At 44.6% G+C, this 22,629-nt stretch overlaps 2 protein-coding genes across 2 annotated transcripts in view; one reads left to right on the top strand and one right to left on the bottom strand.

Annotated features, from left to right (window-relative positions):
- Positions 1 to 3,600: 3,600 nt before the first annotated feature.
- On the bottom strand, positions 3,601 to 6,876 carry EPM2AIP1 (EPM2A interacting protein 1). Its single transcript, XM_004377331.3, has 2 exons — positions 4,469 to 6,876; positions 3,601 to 4,142 (listed from the first exon to the last, which is right to left on the bottom strand). Exon 1 carries the CDS (start codon positions 6,771 to 6,773, stop codon positions 4,947 to 4,949), a length of 1,827 nt encoding a protein of 608 aa, XP_004377388.3. The 5' UTR covers positions 6,774 to 6,876; the 3' UTR covers positions 3,601 to 4,142; positions 4,469 to 4,946.
- Positions 6,877 to 7,058: 182 nt separating this feature from the next.
- MLH1 (mutL homolog 1) overlaps positions 7,059 to 22,629 on the top strand; it is a 62,228-nt gene continuing 46,657 nt past the window's right edge. The window contains exons 1-8 of the mRNA XM_004377326.2: positions 7,059 to 7,355; positions 9,522 to 9,612; positions 11,590 to 11,688; positions 16,106 to 16,179; positions 18,662 to 18,734; positions 20,059 to 20,150; positions 20,684 to 20,726; positions 20,864 to 20,952. Of these exons, the coding sequence (XP_004377383.1) occupies positions 7,240 to 7,355; positions 9,522 to 9,612; positions 11,590 to 11,688; positions 16,106 to 16,179; positions 18,662 to 18,734; positions 20,059 to 20,150; positions 20,684 to 20,726; positions 20,864 to 20,952 (677 nt within the window). The 5' untranslated portion in view covers positions 7,059 to 7,239. The remainder of the gene's footprint in view (positions 7,356 to 9,521; positions 9,613 to 11,589; positions 11,689 to 16,105; positions 16,180 to 18,661; positions 18,735 to 20,058; positions 20,151 to 20,683; positions 20,727 to 20,863; positions 20,953 to 22,629) is intronic.

Raw genomic sequence — 22,629 nt, 5'->3', positions numbered from 1 at the left:
CACTTGGTACACTTCATTCAATGTTAAGTCTTACCTCAAAAAATATATTGAAATTATAACCCAAAAAAACCAAACCAAACTCACTGCTTTTGAGACGACTTCAACTCACAGTCACCTTATAGAACAGAGTAGAACTTCCCCCATAGGGTTTCCGAGGCAGTAAATCTTTATGGAAGCAGACTGCCACATTTTTCTCCCACGGAGTTTAACCGGTGGGTTCGAACCGCTGACCTTTCGATAAGCAACCGAATGCTTTAACCACTGCGCCAATACCAAACCCACTGCCATCAAGTCAATTCCAACACATAACCGACCCTATAGACAGGGTAGAACTGCTCCATAGTGTTTCCAAGGAGTGCCTGGTGGTTCAAACAGCTGACTTTTTGGTTAGCAGACATAGCTCTTAACCACTGCACCACAAAGGTTTCCTGAAAAGCACAGGTATCTAGAAATTAAGTCCAGAGGGGCATGGGAACAAAAAAGCAAAGAAATATAGCAAAGCCAAGAAGTGTACATTGACTAGATATTACTTTTGAGTCATCTCGTGATGAGGGCATTTTTCCGGTAGGAAGGCAAGTAAACTGATACCTAGTGACCAGAACGTAAATGTACCTACTCTTAAATCCCAGAAAACCCGGAATTCCTATGTAAAGCAAAGTAGTAAGTAAACAGCATGCCACTTTCTCCTAGGGTTGATGCTCACAAAAGGAAAAAGGGATGTTAACTCTTAAGCTGCAATCCTTTTCTGATACTGAATGTAACTTTTTAATTACTTTCAAGTATTGCTGGAGCCCTGGTGGTACAGTCGTTATGAGCTTGGCTGCTAACCAAACGGTCTGCAGTTCAATTCTACCAGCTGCTCCTTGAAAACCCTATGGGGCAGTTCTATTCTACCCTATAGGGTCACTGAGTCAGAACTGACTAGAGGGCAACGGGTTTTTTTATAACTGTCTTAGTTCACTAGTTGTCCAGTCTTTTTTCATCTATATGTTCATTGCTTTAGAAGTCTGCCTTTAGAAATTAAAAAAAATAAACACTTCTATATCATGGAGGTAAACACAATGTTACACAGTGGATTTATGTGCATATAGCTGGGTTAGAATCCTGACTTCACTACTTACTATGTTTACTAGGGCAAATTGCAATGTAAGTCTGTTTCCTCAACAACATTCACATATTTGGACCATATGCCAAATTTTCTGGGAACACGACAATGAGAAAGATAAGGTCCTTGTCAAAAAACTTAATTTCTTAATTTGTAATATGTAGATGATTTCAGTGAACACTGTAAGGCACAGCCACTGTGAAAGTCAAACGAGACTGTGAAAGAGTTTCAAAGATTATAAAACATTACACAAATATTTATTTATCCAAACGTTTATTGAAATGCCAGGCATTGTATTAAACACTAGAGATGTAACAATGAGCAAAGCTTATATGGTCCCTGCAACTATAAAGCTTACAGTCTAGCAGTGATCAACAAGCAGTAACAATAGCATGCTAAGTGTATGGCTGGGAAAGAACAAGGTGTTTAGGGAGTGGATAGTAGGGGTACCTCGTCTAGAGGGCATCAAAGAAAGCTTCATAGAGGAAGTGGCATAGATCTGAAAGATGAACAGAAGTGTGTGTCTTGTCCTAAGAGCAATAGTGAAAGTAGTGGAGTGGTATGAACAGAAATGCCTTTTGGAATATCTGGCTGCAGCATAGAAAGGGATCAAAACCAGAGAAAGGGAGGCTAGTGAGGAAGCTGTTGCTATAATTTAGGTAGGTTGGTGGCGTGGATTAGGCTAGTGGCATTGGACAGCTGAGAGAAATTTAGACAGTGACTAACAGAAAGGTCTTTCTTTGTGACTAGATGTGAAGGATAAAGAAGGAAAAGTCATGGATGACTTGGTTTTTGGCTTGGGCAAGGGCAAGTGAATGAATGTTAGTGCCATTTACTTAAACAGGGAACATGAGAGGAGCAAGTTTGGAGGCAAGATCAATGATAGGTTGAGGTGCCGGGGAGACAGCAAAGTGGACTTGTTAAGTTAGCAGTTAGATATATGAATTAGGAAAGGTCTAGAAAAAAAGCAATGAATTCAGGAGTCATTGGCATACACGTGGTAACTAAAGCCATGGAAGATGAGCTCGGGAGATGATGTAGAATGAGGAGACAGCTTAAAACAAACCAAAAAGTCCCAAGGAACTCAGGCATTTCAGGGAGAGAGGTGCCTCTTAAGAAGACTGAGAAAGCATACCTGAGGACGGCATCTCCTCATAGCTAACGTGAGCAAGTATTTCAAGGATGATGGGCAACAGTGACAAAGGAAGGTAAGGACACTGTCAAAAGAGGGTAAGAACACTGACAAGGATTTGGTAACCTTCATAGAGCTGTTTGAGTGGACATATGGGAGACCTGGAAATATAGACAAATCTTTCAAGCTAGTAGGGTGGGAGAGTCAGGGTATTTTTACTCTACTCACTGATATGACAGGACCAGTAACAACTATATTTATTAAAAAAAAAAAAAAAACTCCCATGCAGTTACAGAATACTTAATACAGAAAACAGTAAAATATACACATTTCTTAACAAGCAAGACAAGTTTATAGCAAATCCTCTATTGTTGAGGGTCAATTTAAAATCCTTTGATTATCCCCTACCCTTCAGCAATGACTATATGATGCAAACTAACTTTATTATTACCTTAAGCAAAACATATACTGGAAGTTCACAAAATGAACAAAACTTCAATATTTGAAGGACTGGGGTTAGAAAGCAGGCAGCTGTCTTTCAATCATTCTTGAAAGAGAATGCTCAAAGCTATTGGGAAATTACCAGTAGATTGTTTTTGATTCTTTTTTACGATGTTGTTTTTCCAGATATTTAAGCTGACTTCGTTGACCAAAATCTCAATTTCACCATTCTTGGTAATACCTAACACTTGTTTTTCTGCTCTAATTATGTATACTAGGATAAAGCTTTTTAACATGATTCAATATCAATTACTGATTTATCAATGCTATTATGAGCTCCTGAAGCCTATCAAGGACTTTACTGCACCCTACTGGTCAAACTCAGAATGTCTGAATTGGTCTCTATCAATTATTCTGGTGGCGCAGTGGTTAAGAGTTCAACTGCTAACCAAAAGGTTGGTAGTTCGAATCCACCAGCTGCTCCTTGGAAACCCTACGGGGCAGCGCTACTCTGTCCTATAGGGTCACTATGAGTCAGAGTCAACTCAATGCTCAATGGCAATGGGTTTGGTTTTTCATCAAGTATTCTGATACTTGCTCTTCTAATTTTACTTCTAGCAGTAATTTGCCCTGTCCCTCAAAATAAGATAATCTCCATTTGGGCCTACTGACATTTCAGGACTGGTAATGCCTAATTGTGTCAGGCTGTCCAATGCACTGCAAGGCGGTGGGGAGGGGAGGGCCTTTAAGTTTAAATGCCAGCAGAACCCTCCAGTAATTATGACAACCAAAAAAATGTCTCTATAGATTCCCCAACATCCTCTGGAGGGAGAGGTTACTGCCTCCAGATGAGAAACACTGGCACAACTTTGGTTCCTGGGCTCTCGCGGCATCTATCTGGACTGCTCAGGGAACTGTTTCCTTCTAGGTTCTTGTTGTATCACGGTTCCTTGAATGTGCTAGATTAGTGATCACATAGTGTTGCAACAGTTACGACAGGACTTTAGCACAATAGTTTTCGAATCGTACGTGAGCATCTATGAATGCAAGTTGGGTCCCGTTATTAAATCAGTTTTACATATTGGGCTTTACTGTATAATTTCCTTTCATGGTTAACATAAGCTTGAAAATTACCGTTTCGGCACAAAGCAGATGTCTTACTGGAAACACAGAACTGCTGTAATCTGTGAATAAGGCTGCTTCTTGGGAGTTAAATACTTCTACTTGTGCACTGTCTTAAATACAGAATGTGTGGGACAATTTCAAATTCAGAATAAATCCATTTCCAGCAGCTGACAAATATATTACATCACTTTAAAATAAAAGATTCCCTTTAAGCAGGATTTCTTTATAAAGCTGTAATACCCAAGCAAATAGGAAATAAGTTAAAATATCTCACATCTCCTGATTCTGGAGTGCAGAAATCTTTTTTCCTCATCCTTTCTGACAGAGCTAACCTTCTGTCTAGAGTAGAAAAAAAGAATTATGAACTGTCAACCCATTAACAGATTCTATACTTACCGCAGTCCTTTAATAGGCGAGCTGATAAAATAGCCCTGATTTTGCCAAGTCCAGGGAAATTCCCCTACGAATGGTTAATCTGAACTCCCAAGCTGCAGGAAGCCTCCTAAACCAGCAACTTAAAAATAATTCTTGCGCCTCTGACTAAAATTGTACTGAATTACTTCCTCTACTAGTAATAACAATAACACTGGGGCTGGGTGGAGGTGAGAGGGAAGAAATCGATCAATATTTAGACTCAGAAATGTTTAAAAAAAAAATAGACTCACACATTTTGATAAAATACCTCCACTGTATGTGAGTTCTTCCTTTCTGGAACCTTCTGAACTTGCTATGTGAGTTGCTGCAAATTGGTTCATATATAGATTTCAGACTGATTGTAACACTTCATTAAATAAGGGCTAAAGCATTTGGCATGTATCTTCAGAACACCTTAAAAACAGACTTTCAACTCCCATTATCAGTACTACCCTTCTTCAAAAACAATTATATCATAAAAGCAAAAGACAACAACTGTCATTAAATTTTAAAAAAGGTGGTGTTCTCATGTTTTAGTCCCATGCTGCTTTTGAGACTGAAAAAAAAAAAAAAAAGGCAACTGTCAGAACGAATCCTGATCAATTTGGACGTCTTGTAATAAACCTTGTGCTTTCCCACAATCCAAATTAGTAAACACGAAAAATCAAGCCACTTTTTGCTTTTAGAATTGAATTCTGATTGAGTTTTTCAATGCTGTACTACAAAGGTTTATGGATTAGATTCATTTCTTCCTCTCACAAGATCATCCCAGTGGGGCTCCATTTCAGTTGTGGCAATCCGAAACAGGGCTTGGAGATGCTCATCTGTCAATGGCTGGCTCAAAGTATGTTGATTTCGAGTCAAATATGAAAAAGCCTTTTCACAGATTTGGCTACTATCAAACAAGGATGCCACCTTACAGGCAACCCCTTTGATAATTGGATAAGAGTCAGCAGACAATCCAGCATAGAACTGCCCCAAATCTTTGATTCTGTATTCATTCCAAAGGTTAGTATTTGACTGAAGTTTCGTTAGCTCCATCCTTATTGAAATAGGTGCATATTCAGGTTTAAAGTTAAACGGATTTGAGAAAAGTTCTAAGTCCTTTTTAATGAATCTAAGGTCCTTGAAATGCCTCTCAAATTCCCTTTGCAAGCGACAGATCACCACTCGATACCTGTCAGGATCAAATATTTTTTGATCATCTTTAAGGTGCTGTTTAAGCTCATCAACAACTTCTCTGAAGGAAGCGAAGTGTGTTAGATTTTCTTCCTCAATGTGTCTCTGAAGTAAATTCAGCTTAACTTCAAAGGTACAAATATGATCAAAGGCAGCAGCAGCGAAGACTTTACTAACTCGCAGTTCTTCACTGAGTTCTCCAAGGTGGTCCATAATATCCACTAAAAAGCCAAAGTCACAAAGCCATTGCTTGTCTGTGAAATGGACTGTGGTAGCCCCTATTGAAACTAAGAATGCCTCTATCTCTTTTCTTACGGAAAAGATTAGTTTTAAAGTTTTCCCTCTTCTAAGCCAATTGTTCAGACATCGTCCATTAACCCTTTCACCATGCTCTGATTCACACTCCGTCAGTAAAGCCTGAAACTCGGGTCGCCTAACACCTCTGGTCTTAATCAAGACTATCCATTCGGATATGGTATTTATGATCTGATTAACATCTACATCGTAGGAGCTCAACAGTTCCAAGTGAAGAAATCCTGAATAATGAATAACATTCCAACAGTTGGGGCTTACAGCCTTTTCTCTCATATATGAGACCAACCCTGAGTTCTCGCCAATCATCCTCAAAGTGTGGGTCGTGGTCAGCCCGACCATTCGCTGCAGGCTGAGCCCTGCTGTCTGCAGGGCCTCTAGGATTGCCGCCATCAGCGCACCAACACTGAAGTGATGAGTCAGATTGACTATGGTAAGAAGCTCTTCTTGCACCTCCAAGTCGTGGCCCACGCCGCGGATAAAGACCAGGAGATAGTTCTCATAGGCCACAAAAGCTTGGTCGTCCAAGGCAAGGGAATAGGCTTTAAAGTCCCTGGCTCGCTTAAAAAGCTGAGCGCGTAGATTCCTGTCAATGCTCCGGACCCTCTGCGCTGTGGTCTCTGGAGATAAATCAATGCCCTCCAGAACGCCTACGTGCTCTGGCAGCGCCTCTCTCAGCATCACCTCCACGCACTGGTACACGAAGTCCCCCTCACCCCAGCCGCGGCCCTTCAAGGCCAGGAGGCGGGCAAGCCCGAGGCCTGCACGGGCAGCCCTCTCCTCCGGGGTCAGCTGGGCGGCCACGGGCAAATCGCCCTGACGCAGACGCTCCACCAGGGCCGCGCGCTCGCCCTCCGCCGCATACCGATCATAGTATTCGTGCTCGGCCTCGTAGTGGCGCCGGACGTCGCGCTCGCGGGTGGCTACGATGAGGCGGCGACACACCAGGCACAGGGCCCCGTTGCCCTCCGGGGCCTCCACCACCAAGTAACACTGGGTCCACTCGGGCCGGAAAACCCGAGACTCGTCGATGTCCATCCTGCTCCTTTTGGGCGTCATCCACATTGTGCGGGAGGACACCAGAGCAGGGCAGACCTCACGGAGGCTGCAGAGACGAAAAAGGCAGACGCGAGGGCCAAGCGCCCTCCTCAGCTCTGCGCCACAGCACCACAGCGCCTCAGCAGCCAGAACCCGCCTCTGGCTACCGCACGTCCGTTCTTATTGGCTGGAGATTCCGTACTCACTGTCGCTCCCAGGGATTAACCAATAGGAAGAGCTGACAGTGATTTCTAACTCTCAAGCGCACAGCCTGCTCACTAGTGGGCCTCTTATCACGCACGTAAGAAACTTGACTGGCATTCAAGCCGTCCAATCAGGAGTTCCGTGGCCCCAGGTTGCCCTCCCGCTGGAGGCTGGAGCAAGAAGGCGTAAGCAGAGGTGGTGGAAATACGTGAATTCGAGACACGAAAGTGATTGGCGGAAGGCACTTCCGGTGAGCATCTCGAAAGACTTGGGCTCTGCTGGCGCCAAAATGTCGTTCGTCGCGGGGGTGATCCGCCGCCTAGACGAGACAGTGGTGAACCGTATTGCGGCGGGAGAAGTTATCCAGCGGCCGGCTAATGCCATCAAGGAGATGATTGAGAACTGGTACAGAAAGGGTCGGGCCGGGCTCCCTTACAGACTACAGAGGCGTGTACTGCGCACGCCCACTGTGGCCGCGAAGTGCCGGGGCCCGCGCGTATCGGCCTTCCACCTCGCCGGTACCGGGTGTTTCTTAGGCGCTCTCGCGAGAGGTTCTCTCTAGCGGTGTTTGGGGTGCAAGTGGAGGAGACGCTTAATGTTGCTTTAGTGATGCCGTTAACTAAGGGAGTTACTTAAATTTGAAACTATGTATGTAGAAGGTGCAAACTGGAAAACGTATAAAAGTTTATGGTGGGAAAGAAAATCTTCCTTGTTCAGAGCATAGCATGTTATCCGTTTCTTATCATTCCAGAAATCGTCAAGACACACATCACATGTACCATCCATTTTGAGTTTTATCCACAATAAATCGTCTGGGTGTTTAGGACAGGCTGATGGACTTTGGGTTTAACTTGTGATTTCTCTATTGCCAAATTAGTGACCCCTCTTAGTGTTTTCCCGCCCTTTACTTTTTGGGGTTCACTCAGAAGACGTCTGATTTTCTAGGGTATCTCGTAGATTCTGACCCTTAAAACCGTCACACAAACAGTGGCGGAAAGAGGTTAAAAACAGGTGGACAGAAAGGTGGATGTGGACCGTAAGCTTCAAAAAGATGCCCAATAATATACCTAAACGTTGTCAGATCGTTTTTCTTAAACTCATTTCATGTTAATAAAGTCCATATATTTGGGGGAAAAAAACGCTCCAACTAAGAGTGACAGATACGTATAAGGATTTATTGTGAAAACATAAACCATCATTCGGGTAATGGGCCTTCAAAGAGCTGTGGGTCAGAGATGAGCAAGGGGAAGGAAAAGGATTAGAAGGTATACAAAAGAAGGAGCAGAGAATATGGGAAGGTCTTCTCTTGTGGTTTATAAAGACGGGCTTTTTTTTTTATTGTAGTTTAAGTGAAAGTTTACAATTCAAGTTAGTCTCTCATACAAAAATTTATACATACGTTGTTATGTGACCCTACTTGCTCTCCCTACACTGTGACAGCACACTCCTTTCCACCCCGGATTTCCCATGTCCATTCAACCAGCTCCTGACCCTCTCTGCCTTCTCATCTCACCTCCAGACAGGAGGTGCCCATTTAGTCTCATGTATCTACTTGAGCTAAGAAGCACACTCTTCACGAGTATCATTTTATGTCCCATGGTCCAGTCTAATCTTTGTCTGAAGAGTTGGACTCGGGAATGGTTTTAGTTCTGGGTTGACAGAGAGTCCGGGGGCCATGCTTTCCGGGGATCCTCCAGTCTCAGTCAGACCATTAAGTTTGGTCTTATAAAGACTGGCTTTTGTTGCTACAGTTTTAGAATTGAGTGACGGAACAAATTGGGCCTACTGTTGTACTGTGCCAGAACAGTGTACAACAAAATATTAGCTCTGTGGCTTATAATTAGTTCTATAGCAGAGATTTTGTATGGAGTCGGGTTAATATAGTAACTGAGGTGGCTAATATAATTGCAGTCAGAGGCTCCGGAGAAAGGTCTTTACTGTTTCAGTAACTTATAGTCGTATTTCTGAATGCAGAATCTTCTGGGGGGGAGTCTACGACTTCTCTTTCTCATGTTGTCGCAGGCTGCATTCATTTCTCTGGCAGGTGCTCTATGCCTGTAGGCTACTCGTGAAAGGTAGAAAAGAGTCATTGATACTTAAAGGACTTTCTGCATTGCCATTTTTCTTTTTCTCTGATGTAAATATACTTTCTTAGAGAAAATAGAAATGAGAAAAACATTTAAAATGTTTTTTATGACATCTTATTAGGAACAGAAAGCTGAAGAAAATTGAGATAACAGATGGCAAAATTAGTTGAGAAGAGGGGAAGAAAAAGGTGTGTGCTAAAATGATCCTGTGTCTGCCTTCACTCTCTTCTTGGAGAGGAACAGAAATAGTGCTGAGTATCCTCTTGGAAATGAAGCTTGCCCTCCTCTGCCCCTGCCTTTCCCTCTGTCACCTGAACTCATACAGCAGAGTCACTGAGCCTGTAAGATGGGGGAAAAACGCATTGATCAGTCTCTCTGTGTTTACCTGTATTGTTATCTCTTGGCTCAGTATCTTCTGGCTCGTATTAAAATTTGTGCATTAGAGTAGTTGCAGGCTGATTATTTTCTCTGTTTGATTTGCCAGTTTAGATGCAAAATCCACAAGTATTCAAGTGGTTGTTAAAGAGGGAGGCCTGAAGCTGATTCAGATCCAAGACAACGGCACTGGGATCAGGGTAAGTACAGCCCTCAGGAAAGCAGGATGTTTGTCTGCTTCACGTGGTGACATCTGCAAGAAGCAGCAGCCTCTATTCTGGAAACTAGGGTTTTGCAGATGGGAATTTTTTTTTTTTTTTTTTTTTACTGAAAAATCCAATACCAACAATAAATGTTTATTGAGTAATTGTTCTCTCCTGGACACCAGTTCAGGGGATGTGACAGTGAATAAAACAGACAAAAATCCTTCCTCTTCTGGTGCTTACATTCTAGAGGTGGAGGACAAACAAACAAATTGTTGTTAGGTGCCATCCAGTCAATTTTCGACTCATCACAACCCCATGTGACAGAGTAGAACTGCCCCAGGGGGTTTTCTAGGCTGTAATCTGTATGGAAGCGGATGGCCAGGTCTTTCTCCCGTGGAGCCGCTGGGTGGTTTCACACTGACAACCGTTCGGTCAGTGCAGTAAGCACTATGTCAGATGGTGTTAAGTGCTATGGAGAGGACAAGCAGAGGGAGGATGGGGAGCTCCGGGTGGGAAGGGCCACGGCTTAAATTGGGTGGTTCAGGGAGGGCTTCTCTTCGGATGTGACATTTGAGGACAGACCCGGTGGAGGTCCGGGAGTGAGTCATGAGGCTATTTAAAGGATGCGTGTTCCAGGGAGAGAGAAGACAGAACGGAAGCATGCCTGGTAGGTCTGAGGACCAGGGAGGCCAGTGCGTCTGCAGCAGGATGGGCAAAGGAAGAGTAACAGGAGCTGAAGCCCGAGAGTGAAGTAGGCAGATCATGTAGGAGCTCGTGAGCCTTTATAAAATCTTCGGCTTTTACTTTAAACAGAGGGTGTTGAATGAAGAAGGACGATTTTGATGAGTTGTAGAGGAACACTTTGTCCACCGTGTGGAAAGTGGACTGTAGATGGACAGGGCAGAAGCGGCGAGGGGCTCCTGCAGCAGCCCACGGGAGTCGTGGCGCCCCGGGTCAGCTGGGCCACAGCAGACATGTCAGAGACAGTGAGGTTCTGGTCTGATAGTGAAGGCAGAGCTCGAAGGATTTGCTGATGTGGCGTGTGACGGTGTCTTAGTTTCCTAATGAGGCTGTAACACAAGTTCCACAAGCGGGTGGCCTTGAAAGGAGAGAAGTTTATTTTCTCGCTGTTCAGGAGGCTGGAAGTTCAAAGTCAGGGCACAGGCCCTAGAGGAAGATCCTTGTGCCAGCTTCTGTAGCCCCAGCGGTCCCTGGGTCCTTGGTGATCCTCATACGCGCTTCTGTAGTACTAGGTTGTCTCTGTGTCTAATCTGCTCCTTCTGCGACTCAGAAGGAATGAGGTTTAGGACACATCCTACGCTAATATGGCCTCCTTAACATAGCAGAGAAAACCCTGTTTCCCAATAGGATCACATCCACAAGTGTAGAGGCCAAGACTCCAACGCATGTTTTGGAGGGACAGTTCAATCCATAAAAGAAGGAATGAGGAGGCAAGAATGCTTTCAAGGTTTTGGTCTGGGCCCATGGAAAGAATATTTGCTGTTTACTGAGATGGGAAAACAGGCGTGGGGGAGGATTAGACGTTCAAGTTGGCTCCTGTTAAATTTATGATGCCTTTTAGCAGGATGTGCATGTGAGTCTGGACTACTGGCTCGAGGTCCAGGCTGGAGATAAAAATTTGGGAGTTGTCTGCATGTTGATGGTATGAAAAGCCACGAGACTGGATAAGATCAGTGAGTGTTGATAGAGAAGAGGCCCGAGGATGGAGCTGCAGGTTCCTCCAGAGTTGGAGGTCGGGGAGATGAGGCAGAACCGGCAAACGAGACTGGACAGGAGAAACCCAGTGACCAAGGAGGAGGACCAGGACAACGGGGTGTTCTGGATGCCGAGTGAGGAAGTTACTGCTGATTCACCCAGGGGGAATGTCTTCCTGAATTAAATCAAGAAAAGGGAAATCCACAGGTTTGAAGAATGAGTAATGTAACTATTATTTTTTTTTTAACCTTCTAGAAGGAAGACCTGGACATTGTGTGTGAGAGGTTCACCACAAGTAAACTGAAGTCCTTTGAGGATTTAGCCAGTATTTCTACCTATGGCTTTCGGGGTGAGGTAAGCTGAGGATTAAGGAAGGTGTCAAATACCCTTCTTAATGACGTCTGCCATTTGGCAACAAATGTTTCTCAACAGACCTAAAGAAGAAATGATAATTTTTACTTGTAAATATGTACACATCTGAACAAAGTTAATTAAATTCAGTTTTCCAAGAGTGAGAGTTGTTCATAAATACTTAATGCACCATAAACTATTTTGTGTACAGAGACCTACAAACAGTTGTGTGTCTCTTGATGGACATATGCCGCAACACCCCCAAAGGTTTCTTGTCAAAAAAGCAAATGTGAATCTGATGAATACTTAGATCTGAGTACCGGTACGGAAACGTAGGGGCGAGGGAGCACAGGGAAATGACGCCGCAGGGATGCTGTCAGCAAGATGCGGGCTTGGGAGCACAGGACAAAAGCCTTGTTTCCTTCAATAGATAAACTGCAAGGGGGAGGAAAAACGGAGAGACAGAGTTCAGGAACCTCTAGGTTGAGAGCGACTTAAAGAGGCACGTGAACCAGGTCCAACGTACAGATTTTACTGGGATCCTGAGATGAACAAACTGTAAAAACAAAATGTTCTGGAGATGATCAGAGATGTTTGAACACAGACTGGCTATTTGATGGTATTGAGGAGAAATTATTTTTAATTTTTTTGGTATAAAAATAGTATCACAGGTCATCATCTTTCAGAAATAAATACTGAAATATGTATGGATGAAATTATATGATGGATCTTAGGAATATATGATAAAGAAAATAGCTGAAAATTTTAGGACTGAAATAGGATTATATACTGATACCACTTAATACCTTGTGGATATCTCTTTTTTCATTAAATATAGACCTAGATAATTTTTTAATGGCTACATACTGTTCTGTTCCATGTACGTACTGTAATTTATTTAAATGGCTTCATGTTGAACATTTTTACGTTCTTTGCCATTTTTTCCTGTTCAGTGCTCTGATAAATATTCTTGTACATAGTGCTTCGTTCAGTTATTTCCTTAGGAAATAAGTATAGTTTTTTAATGTTTACCATGCGTATATAATACTTTTATTTAATAAAAAAAAAAAATTAAAAGGCAGCTACGACACAATCTCTGTGATTTAGACCAAACCAGGGCGATCTCAAGCATCCTGTGGCTCACAGTGCCCCCCAGATTGTTCCAGGTGGGGGCAGTTTCACAGAAGCTGTTTACTGCAAGGCTGTGCCTGATGTTAGCATGCCTCAGGTCAGGCCCTAGGAAAGCAGTTCTGTTCTGGCTTTGCAACTCCCTCAGTCAGTGTCCAAGCCCACGGCCTGCTGGAACCTTCACCTAGCAGTAGGGCATCCTTGGGGTTTATTGTTTGATTGTAATCTTACAGGGAAGATTTATCGAGGGTCTTCTGTGTGCCAGCTGTGCTGCTCAGCACGTTGTATCTGTGAATTCTTTCACCCCTGACGGCAGTCCTGCAGAGGACGTTTGACTCTTACCCTGTGTTTCGGGTGAGGAAACTGGCGCAGAGAGACTAGGAAACATGGCCAGGGCCCACAGCCAGAAAGTGGCAGAGTGGGGAATTGAACCCGGGCAGTTTGACTCCAGTCTGCCCTGCCCACTGGCTCCGCTGCTGGTGCGGCTCCACGGCAGGACCACGTCCACTCATCTGCTGATGGCACTTAGGCTGTGCCGCCTTGTGGCTATTGTGAGTGGTGCTGCGGTGAACTCTGATGTACAATTCCAGAAGTCTCTGCTTTCAAGTCTTTTGGGCATATACCCAGGACTGGAATTGCTGGGTCATATGGTAGTTCTAGTTTTAGTTTTTTGAGGTACCGCCACACTGTTTTCTGCAATGGCTATACCATTTCGCATTCCCACCAGCGATGGGTAAGGGTTCTGATTTCCCCACATCCTCGCCAACATTTGTTGTTTTCTCTTTTTCTCTTTTATCTTAGCCATCCTAGTGGAGTGAAATGGTATCTCATTGTGGTTTTGATTTGCATCTCTCTGATAGCTAACGACCATGAGCATCTTTTCATGTGCTTGGTGGCCATTTGAATGTCCTCTTTAGTGAATGTCCGTTCAAGTCCTTTGCCCATTTTATGATTGGGTTATTTGTCTTTTTGTTGTTAAGGTATCAAAATGTTAATCTATTTTGATTATTAGGTTTTCATGGGATATATCGTTTCCAAAGATATTCTTCTGGTTGGTAGCTTGTCTTTTCACTTTTTTGGTCAAGCGTTTTGATGAGCAGAAGTTTTTAATTTTTATGAGGTCCCACTTACATATTTTGTCTTTGGCTGTTGGTGCTTTTGTTATTATATTAGAAAATCCATTGTTCAAAGCTAGGCCTGACAGCGTTGTCCCTGCTTTCTTTCTAAGAATTTTATGATTTTAGTTTGCACGTTTAGGTCCTTAATCCATTTTGAATTTGTTTTTGTGTATGGTGTGAGGCATGGGTCCTGTTTCATATTTCTGCATGTGGAAATCCAATTTTCCCAGCACCATTTATTGAAGAGACTTTTCTTTCCTCATCAGATGGACTGAGCACCCTTGTCAAAGATCAGTTGACCACAGATGTGTGGGCTTGTTTCCAAACTCTGAATTCTGTTCCATTGGTCTGTGTGTCATTTGTTATAGCCATACCAGGCTGTTGTGATTACTGTAGCTGTAGAGTAGGTTTTAAAATCAGCAAGTGTGAGTCCTCCTGCTTTGTTCTTTTCTTTCAGCGTTGCTTTACTTATTCAGAGCCTCTTGTCCGTCCATATAAAGTTGAGGATTGATTTTTCTATTTCTGTAAAGAAGGCTGTTGGAATTTTGATCAGGATTGCGTTGAATCTATAGATTGCTTTGGGTAGTATTGACATCTTAACAATATTAAGTCTTCCGATTCATGAACATGGAACATCTGTCCATTTATTTAAGTCTTTTTTCATCTCTTTCAACAGTGTTTCATAGTTTTCATTATTTTATTAGCTACATTATTCAATCATCAATGAATGTTTATTAGATATCGCAAATATGTTACTAAACAAAACAGCATAAAATTATTCTCATGAAGCTTACATGCTATCGGGTATAAATGAGTAGCTATGTAGCAGGTGCTATGGAGAAAGTTAAAGCAGGCTAGGAGGGGGTGGAGGTCCTAGGAGTGGGTAGGGATTGCAATTTCAAACACCGTAATCAAGGAGGACCTCACAGATAAGCTAATAATGAAGTTTGTGTGATATGTGAATACCTGGGGAGAAAAACGTTCCAGGTAAAGGGGCGAGCAGGTGCAAAGATCTTGAGGCAGGAATATGCCTGCCACGGTCTGAAGGATGAAAGACAAGGCCAGCATGGCTGCAGTGGTTGGGTGAGAGTGTGAGGGATAGGAGGTGAGGCCAGAGAGGAGGGCAGAACGCATCAGGCCTCACAGGCCGTGGGAGGGGCTTTGGCCTGACTGCCTTCCATTTTAAAAGGATTGCTCTAGCTGCGGGGTGCAGAATAGACTAGGGGAGGCAGAGACGGAAGCAAGGGGACCGGTTGTGGAGCTGTTGGAGTAATCCAGGCGAGCGATCCTGGTGGCTTGCCCAGGACAGCAGCAGTGGAAGTGGCAGGAAGTAGTCGGGGTTCCAGACGCATAGCGAAGAGAAGCCTTGAGGATTCGCGGACGGAGCGCGTGGGGGAAAAGGGGTCAAGCGTGATGTCCACTTGGTGTGGACAGCTGGAAGAAGGGATTCTGTTTCTTGTGATAGAGCAGACTGCAGAAGGAGAAAGTTTGGGAGAGGGAGCCCAGGATCTGGCGTGGGACATACTGAGCTTGGAATGATGGGTTAGTAGTTGTCGTCCAGCGCCAGATAAAGGTGTGTTTGTGTGTATGCCATTTTCTGCGTGACCATTTCTGACTATAAATGCTCACAAGGCATGCAGGTTGTCTGCAAGTGTCTTGATTCTTCCTTCTTTTTTCTTTGTTATTATAAATAAATAATAAAAGAATGTCTTTACCACTTATATTTGATTCTGGAATGTTTATATTTGAAGGATAATATGTCTGGAGTTTTGGAGTTTGGATTTCACTCCAAATGAAATAATGGTTATACTCTAAAATCTTACAGGAACTAAGAAAACGTGTGTTTTTTCCATCTTGATCCATACGTAAACCATTTAAATTGTGCACCATTGAAAAGTGGAGAAAGCTGCTGCCTGAAGTTGGGCTGCGTGCTTCCATTCTTTCCCTAGGGCAGGGCTGGGGACAGGTGTTTGGTTTTGAAACAGTTGCAGGGCTTGCTGAAATTAAACCTTCCGAAGGAGAAGCATAAAGCGAGAACCCTGTGTCAGCCAGCTGAGTGAGCAGAGTGCTAACACAGAATGGAAGAGGCGATGCAGGTGGCCTTTTCCTTTGTGAGACGGCCGTGGGTGACCTAGCTGTGAGTTCTTCTAAGCAAGTTCCTTCTTTTGCTTTAGGCTTTGGCCAGCATTAGCCACGTGGCTCACGTTACTATTACAACCAAAACAGCCGATGGAAAATGCGCATTCAGGTATTGTGCTGACCTTTTCATTCTGATACATTCAACCTGTAACGGGCTTTCTGCCTGGATCTCAGGGTAATCCTGTCGAAACACCAGTTTTATCCTTTTGGGCTGGAATCTCGGGCAAGTTTTCTTCCTCCTGGGGATTAGTAGATAATCCACAGGGATGAGGATCAAGTGATAGTCCTACTTCGTGGATTCTTAAAAGATAACAGTGAACGCAAGTGCCTTACCAGGGGCCTGGTACACGTGCGTGTTGGAAGGAACGGTAGCTGCTGCTGGTATTTCTGCCCCTTCACCCTTCATTAGGGTGTCGCTTTGGGCTGATTATAGGCCCTGTGGCTGGGCTGTCAAGGGCTCATGGTCTCATTGCTGACTCCTGAGCCCCCAGCTTCATGCCCCATGTCCATGCCTGGGCTGGCTCACCCTCCCACAGGGACTGTTGACTGTCTGCTGGGCTGGCTGTCCTTCCCACGGGGGCTGCTGGCTGTCTCCTAGGCTGGCTGTCCTTCCCACAGTGGGCTGCTGGCTGTCTGCTGGGGTGGCTGTCCTTCCCACAAGGGGCTGCTGGCTGTCTGCTGGGCTGGCTGTCCTTCCCACGGGGGCTGCTGGCTGTTTCCTGGGGTGGTTCTCCTTCCCACAGGGGCTGCTGGCTGTCTCCTGGGCTGGCTGTCCTTCCCACAAGGGGCTGCTGGCTGTCTGCTGGGGTGGCTGTCCTTCCCACAGGGGGCTGCTGGCTGTCCTTCCCACGGGGGGCTGCTGGCTGTCCTTCCCATGGGGGCTGCTGGCTGTCTGCTGGGCTAGAGCAGTTTTCATAGGCTGATGAATGGCCTTGGAATGGAACAAAAACCAGGATTTAAGGAATCAAAATGCACTTTTATTTCTATAATCACTGACCAAGAGTACCTACATTCATGCCAAAAATGAGAAAGGTATTTCTTATCATACAGATAGTTTGTAAATCAAGACAGGAAATTGTTTCAACAAGGGCAGTTGGGCCTGCTTCTCAGCCTCCTTCAGGAAAGTGTGGATTTGTGGGAGGTGGAGCATTTCACAGCATGCAGTCCTGATGCCGAGGGAGCTTGATTCTCTGTGAATTAGAATTGTCCTAGGATCTGGGTGTTAGAATCCCCTCTCACAAACTGGGGAGACAGTTGTGAGTCAACATCTTTTTTTTGTAATCTGTTTTTAAGTTTTTATATTGAAGTAAGTATAGATTCACAAGAATTTGCAAAAACAGTGCAGAGGGGCTGTTTACTTTTCACCCATTTTCCACCAAAGGAAGATAAGATTTTACGTACTTATGTCAAAATAGGAAAATGGATACTGGTATGATGTGTGTGTGGCTCTGTGTCATTTTATCACATGGGTGAATTCCTGTACCTGTCACTGCAGTCAGGACACGCGTCCCTATTCCGTCACCTCAGGGACTTAACGCACGCCGACCCCGCCACCGCACGCTGCCGGTATTCAGCCTCCCACAGCTGCTGTAACAAATTCCCACACGCTGGGTGTCTTAAGACAACAGAAGTTTACTCTTTCGAAGTTCAGGAGTACTGTTCTCATACAGCCTGGGGCACAGGTTGGGTTTCTTCACCTCTGGGTTGTGTTTCAACTGCTCAGGACTTTCAGTGCCCCCTCCTCTCCCCCTCTGGGAGGGTGAACTCCAACTTGTCATCACGGCCTTCAGGGCCTCCCCGTGTGCTCCCAGTCTCCCATGCTGCCACTTCTGTCCAGTCAGTCACAGCTGCCACGTGGTATAGAGGATCCCTGGTGGCACGGTGGTTAAGAGCTCAGCTGCTAACCAAAAGGTCGGCTGTTGGAATCCCCCAGCCGCTCCTTGGAGACTCTATGGGGCAGTTCTGCTCTGTCCTGTAGGGTCACTATGAGTCAGAATCAATTCGACGGCAACCAGTTTGGTTTGGTTTTTACGTATTCTAGAGCACCTATCCTTTGTTATGGTTTTTTCCTTCCTGGGTGCTGTTTCCTGCCCTCTGCACCTGAAGCTGTCCTTCCCTGAAGCCCAGCTGGGTGAATTAAGCTTTTACCCACCGTAGGCTGAATGCATCCTTTTCTCTTAGCACGTTATCTATCCTACACTTGAGGTAAAAAGTCTGCCTCTTTGCTAGATTTCCAAAGCCTTTCTTTATCACCAGGCCTCCACGGGCCTGAGGCGTGGAGCCCCTCAGTAAGTGATTGCAGAAACAATGAAAAAAATTCACTGTTATCTTAGGCTATTGTTTGGTAGCTCAGAACTCAGGAATTAAAACTAACATTTGCTAGCCATAAGGAACAAGGATTTTTTTTGTGTACAAGTAGAATGAAAGTTATGGCATTAGTTGGAAAATCAAGGAAAAGATAGTAATTAATCAAGACAGAATATAACGTGGCTTTATTTTAATCTGTTGTTGGTATTTATTTTTTACCCTTTGGGTAAGTGTCTGTCTGTGTTTCTGTTGGATATTAACACCTTCTTGCATTTTCCGGTTAGGGCAAGTTACGCAGATGGAAAGCTGAAAGCACCTCCTAAACCCTGTGCAGGCAATCAGGGGACCCAGATCACGGTAAGAACAGCACATGGGACTGTAAGTCTTTGAAAAAGAACATTGTGTAAATACTGAAATAAAAAATAAAATTTTCTCTGAGTTTTCAGTGTAAGAATGTGTTTTTACCAGTTAATAGAAGCTCCAGGATGTTACCCTCTAAGCAAAAGAAAGGATTTTGGGCCTTTGTGGCGTGACAGCCTGTCCACTCCCTCGTCATTTTTTAAGGGTCTGGGGGACTCTCTTACCGGGGGGGACAGAAATCAGTCGAGGGTGGCTGGCATTGAAAGGATATTCAGCTTGGCTCCAGAAGATAGGGGTTAGAGTCCCAGCCCTGCCACTCAGCGGTCATGCATCCAGAGGCAAGTCACTTCACTTTCCTTAACCTAGTTAGATGTGCTCAGCTGTCACATGGAGCAGAGAGTATCTACTCGCCTGCCTCAGAGGCTGTTTGCTGAGTAATGTGATGGCATCATTAACTGGGAGGAAGCTCGTCATACTGCCTTGTTTCTGTGGTCTTCACTCTGGGATCCCACAGAGCACCCCACTGTTGTGTTCCGCATCCCAGCCCTCAGCCCCCAGTGCCCCAGCTAGAGCACACCTCGAAGGCCATCTTTGCCCTGTCCCACCCCTGGGCCTGATGAGGCAGGCAGGAGGCAGAAATGAGTGTGTGCTAAGAAGGATCTTATACCAGGGTGACCGTGGTGTGATTTCCAAGAACCCACATCACCTCAGAAATTTTATCGTCTTACTTTGAAAGATATCTTTGACTGCCATGTGATATCATAGAAATTTACATGTTCACCTCACTAAACAATAAACCCTCATTGGCAAGATTGTGCTGTACCTTCTTCTGAGCACAAAGCAGAGAGCCGGACATGGAGGTAACCAGTTGCCATCGAGTTCCTTCCGACTCATGGCGACCCTGTGCGTTTCAGAGTACAGCTGTACTCTATGGGGTTTTCATCGGCTGTAATCTTGCAGTAGCAGATGCATAGGCCTTTCTTCCTAGGCACCTCTGGGGGATCCGAACCGCCAGCCTTTTGGTTAGTAGTCGAGTGCTTAGCTGTTTGCACCACCCAGGAACTCCCGACATAGAGATAGCCCCCAGTAAATACTTGAGGAATTAATGAATGAATGTTGGAGGCAGGAAGAATATCCTTTAATCCCTTCATCAGTGCTGCACTGTCTGTCGCCCCCTCCCGGATCAGTGCTTACAACTGTGCCCTTGATAAACATGACTGGATTCTTCCCTTGCCTTACGACCCAACTTTAGGTGGACAGTTTGGGTCTTTACTTCCATGTACTTCTGTGAATTTACAAGAAAAATTAATCTTCTGTCCAGGTGGAGGACCTTTTTTACAACATAGCCACGAGGAGGAAAGCTTTAAAAAATCCAAGTGAAGAGTATGGGAAAATTGTGGAAGTTGTTGGCAGGTACGGTCCAGCATCTGGGAGTGGGTCTCAGAAATCTCTCACCAGATGTGTTCCGGTGCTTGGTAATCGAAAGTGATCGCCGAGCTCAGTGGAGACCAGCAATACCAAAACCCAAGCCCACTGCTGCCGAGTCGATTGCAACTCGTAGCGACCCTGTAGGACAGAGTAAATCTGCCGCAAAGGGTTTCCAAGGAGCGGATGGTGGATTGGAACTGCCAGCCTTTTGGTTAGCAGCCATAGCTCTTAACCACTGCGCCACCAGGGCTCCAGAGTCTAGTCACCAACCCATAAAAGCCAAAAAGAACCCTATTTTTTGTTTGATTCAGTCACATTTAGCATCATTATCTCCATGAAGTCTCTGTTAGTTATTTTCCTATGGGCAAAATATGACGTATCGAGATGTTTTTGTTTGTATACATCTTTGTTTAAATCACTCAACTCCACCAATTCGTTTAACTAAAAGGGGCTGTCACATGTATTGTTCATTTGAGCCTTCTCTACTTACTGGTTTTTTTTTTTTTTTCCTCACCCAGGTATTCAATACACAATTCAGGCATTAGTTTCTCAGTCAAAAAAGTAAGTTCTTGATTTATAGAGGGTGGCTTTGCATTGTGAAAAGAAAGAGGGAGATTACTATAGCTTGTCTGTGGAGATAAGTTTATGATGTTCTAAATGCAGCTGTGAACCGTGATATCTTCTGTTCTGTTTATCAGCAAGGTGAGACAGTGGCTGACGTTAGAACACTTCCCAACGCCACCACCGTGGACAACATTCGATCCATCTTTGGAAATGCTGTTAGTCGGTATGTTGATAGCCTCTGTAAAAACCTCTCGCATTCCATGTCTTGGTTTATCATTTCATTGCGTTGTGTTGGAATCTGTCAAGGTAGCACATCCTTGAGAGTTAGCTTTAATCAAATGTGCAGGCTTGTTGTCATGCTTCAGATTTGTCAGTGGAGTCTTTATTCCATGTAATTGACATTTCCTGAGTCCTTGAGACATGTTATCTGGGTGCAAGTTATCTCCTAGAGGCTCAAACCCATTGCCATCAAGTCGATTCCAACCCATAGTGACCCTATAGGACAGATGGAACTGTCCGTAGGGTTTCCAAGGAGCAGCTGGTGGACTTGAACTGCCGACCTTTTGGTTAGCAGCCGTAGCTCTCAACCACTGTTCTACTAGGGCTTCCCTATAAGCTCAGGGGGCTGTAAATCAATATGTTCTCTCTAGATCTTTGTCTTCAGAATGTTTCTAGTCTAGTAGAGTTCTGTCATCCTCTAATGCCCCCATTTCCCACACGCTTGACAGCAGCAGCAGCTGTCTCAGAATCCAGTCTCCTTTGAAGGACAAAGTATTCAGTGTTTACGCAAAAACATGTCTAATCAGGGAACGGCCAGTTTGCTTTTAATTACACTCTTCTTTCTAAGTGTTAGTGGATTATTTATGATTTTTTTAACCGTGCCCTTAGAGCAAAGGGAGAGCTTTATTCTACAGCAGACGTGAGGAGCTTCTCCACTACATTTTTACAAGTCTTAGAATTACTTGTTAAGGAATTCTTCCTAGCGACTGTAAGAAATTAGAAATGCCTTGGAGCACCATTCCCCAGAGTGTGTTTTCAGAACGCCGGCCTCTTGAGATGCTTTGGGAAGGAAGGTTTGGGGATTCAGTGTATGTGGGAACCCTGCAAGCTGGACCCTCCGCTCAGAGATTCACGCACACATCACTGCATGAAAATCTCCCACCACCCATTCAGCAAACGCGTACTGAGGGTCTGCTCTTTACCAGGCGCTGTGCTGTATGGTGGGGATATGGTGGTGAACAAAGACGAAATGATTCCTACCCTCAGAGAACTCATATTCTAGTTAGAAAGATACATTAGATAATCATGCCCTTCGTTAGCTGGTTGTGCCAGATGCTTCAGAGGAAAAATACAGGGCACAAAGGGAAAATCTCTTAGGAGCATAGTCAGAGAAGCCTGTTTGAGGATGTGCTCCCTGAGATGTGAGGGATGAGGAGGAATTATCTCGCTGAAGACGGGTGGCGGAAGAGCTTCCCAGGCAGAGGGAGCAGCACTCAGAGAGGCCCTGAAGCGAGAAAGTGTGGCTTGTCTATGGGCCTCCTTTTCACCTGTTTACCTCGCCTTCCCCCATAAACACACACTGGGGGACCTCACAGTGGAGTGCCATTATGGTGCTTTTCAGTACATTCAGGAGTTCAGGAGAAGTGACTTCTTCTTAGGACCTTATCTTTGGTTTAGGTTGCTAACATAATACAGGTCTCAATAAAATAAGGACCCAGAGCTTGGACTTGCTGTTATATCCCAACAGTTCAGGAAATGCCTGGCCAGTAGCATAAGTGCTTGAAAACACTGACTAGATGGGTGAATGTGTGGGTTGGTGGGGCATGGATGGATGGATGGATGGGTAGGTGAGGCATGGATGGATGGATGGATGGATGGATGGTTGAGGGGGTGGGTGGGT

Source organism: Trichechus manatus, unplaced genomic scaffold, assembly GCF_000243295.1.
Source record: "Trichechus manatus latirostris isolate Lorelei unplaced genomic scaffold, TriManLat1.0 scaffold00049, whole genome shotgun sequence".
Taxonomy (NCBI): Eukaryota; Metazoa; Chordata; class Mammalia; order Sirenia; family Trichechidae; genus Trichechus; species Trichechus manatus.
This window is presented reverse-complemented; position numbering and strand designations above follow the sequence as displayed.

Bases quoted from the DNA above. Each gene is read 5' to 3' on its own strand.
- EPM2AIP1 (XM_004377331.3), bottom strand. From the start codon at position 6,773: ATGTGGATGACGCCCAAAAGGAGCAGGATGGACATCGACGAGTCTCGG.